Consider the following 3,608-nt stretch of genomic DNA (forward strand, 5'->3'; position numbering starts at 1 on the left):
GCGCGGCGAGCCCCCTCCACCCCCCCCTTCCCGCCAATTGCGAGCGAGACGAGCCAAGACGACCCAGGCCAGACGACACTCATGTCGGCATTGTCATGTTGATTTGCACTTGGGCCCCTGCGAGACCACTCGCCGGCGGGACACGCGGCGGCGTAAGGAAAGCGGCAAGAAGAAAAGTGAAAAGGGTTTGTCGGAGAAACGGATCATGGCATGTGGCAGCAGAACGATTCAAATTCCAGTCCAGTCTCTGTTATAATCTACCTTAACATCCATACACATTCAGTAGGATCTAAAATAGAGTTGTGACAAATTTCCCCTAGACGTCTTCCAACTCCACACGGTCACACTGGTCGCACAGCACCTCGGCCCCGGGCAGCACCCGCCGCACCTCGGCGCGCTGCTCCCTACAGGGGGCTGGCCCGTGGATGCAGCCCAACCTCCCCAGCACGAGCCTCCTGAGCGCCCGCAGCCCGCTCTGCTGCAGCAGCAAGTGCAGGTCGCCGCAGCTCCATGGCCACCCAGCACTCCCCGCCGTGCCCACCCACAGCACCAGCTCCTCCAGCGTGCCGCCGTGCGCCCGCAGCAGGGACTGTGTCGTGGCGCGGGGGAGGCCCCACACCCTGAGCCACTGCAGGCCGGCGTGTCCCGGCGGCAGCGCAGGCAGCTCGGGGGGCTGGGCGTACAGGTCGGCATCACCATCCACGTACAGCCTCCTCAGCCGCGGCATGGCGTGCAGCGCGCGCAGGTGGGCCTCGCGGGGGGAGTTCACACTCAGCCGCTCCACGGTGGGCGCGGCGCGCTGCAGCAGCTGGAGGCTCCAGGCGGGGTCCCAGTGGCACCACACACCGACCAGCAGGGTCACCTGCGGCAGAACAGAGTCACTCTCAGGGTCTGTCGGCGGGCCGCAGTCTGAGAGCCAGGCAGGGCGGCGCGAGAGACTGAGCCACAGCGAGCCGCCACCGCGAGCGTCCCTGGCTGCCGCTGAGCTCCGCCGCTCCTGGACCCGTGCCGACCCGTGCCGCCCGCGAGGCTGGTCGCCGTGGTCTGGCCGCACACTCACCCCCGGCGCTTCCGCGAGGAGGGCCGCCTTGTCCTGCTGCCGGGCATTGGGGTCGGTCTGGCTGACATACTCCACATCCATCTCCCGCACCGGCCGCGCCTCTGGAGGTGCTGGGCCCGGGGCTGCAGGCGGGGGACCCCGTGCCTCAACACGACTCTGCAACAGCAGATGATGGTGGTGATGGTGCTTCTAAGAGGTACATCAATCCATAGATAAATCAAAGTTGGGCATCGGAACGGGACATTTAAACAGCCAACCGGGGGAGGGGGGGGGGGGTAAAACACTGGAGTAACAGAGTTACTACAAGAGATAGGTTTTGATATATCAAAATTGATATATCAGAATTATAACTAACAAACAGAGGGACGGCGAGTACCTTCGCTGGACGGTAAAGGAAAACTTCAAACAGAGAACTTGCACTATAATGTGTCAAATACAATATTTTCCTTGCAAATACTAGAAAAAACATCAAATTTATTTACGTTCTTGTCTGATATACTTTGTTTGTTAGTTTACAAAAGAAATGCAAGTCTTTTTAATTTAAATTCTTCCTCATTAGGCAAAGGAAAAAGAAGGGATTCCAAAGGATTGTTTGTGAAAAACATCGCCAATATTTTGGCAATGAAACCAACGCCAAGATTTTGGTAATAAACAACAAGGCCAATAATCTAGTGATCAATGTTATCGTCGTCACCGTTTTTTGTTTGTCTAATTGTAATTTTGGTATTGGCTTCATTGCCACTCTGTTAGAAATGACCGGCAAATCGCCGCCAATGTAGTGGCCTTAAAAATGTCCCATCGCCAAACAGAGTTCATTGCCACAAATGCGCTTCATTGCCAAACCAAAAACAGTGCTGCTAAAAACATCTTTGTGAACCTTGTCCTACAGTGAACTCGATTAGCCGCATGCATACCTTGGTGAGAGCGGCCTTCGCGGTCACTAGCAGCCACATGGCCCGGGTGAGGGGGTCCTCCGTGTTCGTCACGGTGCCCGTCAGCTCGTGGCCCTCGCCCTGCAGGGTCAAGTTCCAGGACTTCTTAGTCAGCAGGGTGAGGGCCTGGACGGCCTGCTCCTCCTGGCATTGGTCTTGCAGGCCTTCCAGCTGCCCAGCCGCCTCCTGCAGCGCGCCCTGCAGGTGGCGCCTTAGGGCTCTCTTGACGGGCAGGACGTCGTGGTCCTCCCAGCAGCGGGGCGAGGCGGGCGCGAGGCAGTCCGAGCACCAGCCGCGGGGGGGCCTGCCGAGGAGCAGAGTGGTCACACTCAGAGACATAGGTGCGGTAGCAGCTGTCATGGGTACGGTCCTAGACAAGGCGCTCACCTGTCTGGGAGCTCCATCTGCCGTAGGAGGTAGAAGTTGTTGGGCAGTGCGTCCGGGGGGACATCGAAGGCCTAGAAATGGGGTTAGAAGCGAGTCAGACATAGCCACACGCAAGACGCGTTTTAGTTGGGTTAGGCGGAAGTCCAGGTTATGGCTGCCGGACTCACCCTGCGGCACGTCGGGCACTCCTTCCTGTCGCTCCGCTGGAGGCACCGCAGACACACGGTGTGCCCGCACGGCGCTATCTTGGGCACGCGCTCCACCTGGTTGAGCTCCTCCAGGCAGATGTCGCAGTCCATGGTGGCGGTGGAGATGCTGGTGCCGCGGGCGGCCGAGTCGCACTGTGTCCGACTGAGCGTCCTGCCGCGGCCCGCGGCGATAGCGACTGATAGCGACTGATAGCGATACTGAGATACGGCGAACCGAAAGGACCTAAGGTATTCCCCGTGTCTCGCTGCTGCTGCTAAAGATTTCGCTTCAACGCGTCGCAGAAACCACTAGGCGATGCGTCGTCCTCAAAGTGGTCGGAACGTCCGGTCATCCAAATAGAGAGCCTGTTCTGTTTTGATCCTTAAAATACGCCGTTTGGATGAAAATGAAATATTTCTCTCCCCCCCCCCCTCCTACCCTCATAGCCAGCGAGGTCTCTCTCTCGGTGCCTTTGTGTTGAATCGGATAAAAACGGGACGAAAACCCCCCACACGGGCCGTATAGGTGACTCGTTATTTACGACGGGAAAGGCAGATTTTGTGAAAACAATACCAGCGCGGCATCCCCCCCAAAACACGCGCCTCCTGGCCCGCCCCAGTGTTATCGACTTGGGCGTGCCATAGCTGCGGTGGTAGTTTGTCTTCTTCCGCGACTTTTTCCATACAATCCTCTGCTCTCTCTCTCTCTCTCTCTCTCCCTCTCCCTCCAACCCCCTTTCTCTTCCTCACTTTCTCTCCCTCCCCCCCAGTCTCCCTCCCTCTTTTCAATTCGCGCTTGTACTGCCCTTTTTAGGCCCGACAACGTTCTGGTCATTCACCCCAGTATTCCTCATTCGTCGAAATTGTCTTGTGTGTTTTCAAATATACAGACAAATACAATTTTATTGTATCGTAGCATCACCGCGCCCGTTCTGCCGCGCGCGCCGTTCATCATGCCGAAAGCACGCAGAAAAGAAATTATTTCCGAGAGAGAGAGAGAGAGAGAGAGAGAGAGAGAGAGAGAGAGAGAGAGAGAGAGAG

The 3,608-nt window shown here is 57.5% G+C and overlaps 1 protein-coding gene across 1 annotated transcript; it reads right to left on the reverse strand.

The window, feature by feature from the left end:
- Nucleotides 1-233: 233 nt before the first annotated feature.
- LOC113215725 (uncharacterized) lies at nucleotides 234-2,741 on the reverse strand. Its single transcript, XM_026435390.2, has 5 exons — nucleotides 2,547-2,741; nucleotides 2,380-2,450; nucleotides 1,975-2,296; nucleotides 1,061-1,216; nucleotides 234-862 (listed from the first exon to the last, which is right to left on the reverse strand). Exons 1-5 carry the CDS (start codon nucleotides 2,676-2,678, stop codon nucleotides 317-319), a joined length of 1,227 nt encoding a protein of 408 aa, XP_026291175.1. The 5' UTR covers nucleotides 2,679-2,741; the 3' UTR covers nucleotides 234-316.
- Between the last annotated feature and the right edge of the window lie 867 nt (nucleotides 2,742-3,608).

This window comes from Frankliniella occidentalis, unplaced genomic scaffold (assembly GCF_000697945.3).
Source record: "Frankliniella occidentalis isolate FOCC.00 unplaced genomic scaffold, Focc_3.1 Scaffold159, whole genome shotgun sequence".
NCBI lineage: Eukaryota > Metazoa > Arthropoda > Insecta > Thysanoptera > Thripidae > Frankliniella > Frankliniella occidentalis.

Excerpts from the sequence above, each read along its gene's own strand:
- LOC113215725 (XM_026435390.2), bottom strand. The coding sequence starts at position 2,678 with ATGGACTGCGACATCTGCCTGGAGGAGCTCAACCAGGTGGAGCGCGTG. Across the intron at positions 1,217-1,974 it reads CGAAGGCCGCTCTCACCAAG|AGTCGTGTTGAGGCACGGGG; the intron begins GTATGCATGCGG and ends CTGCTGTTGCAG. Across the intron at positions 863-1,060 it reads TCCTCGCGGAAGCGCCGGGG|GTGACCCTGCTGGTCGGTGT; the intron begins GTGAGTGTGCGG and ends GTTCTGCCGCAG.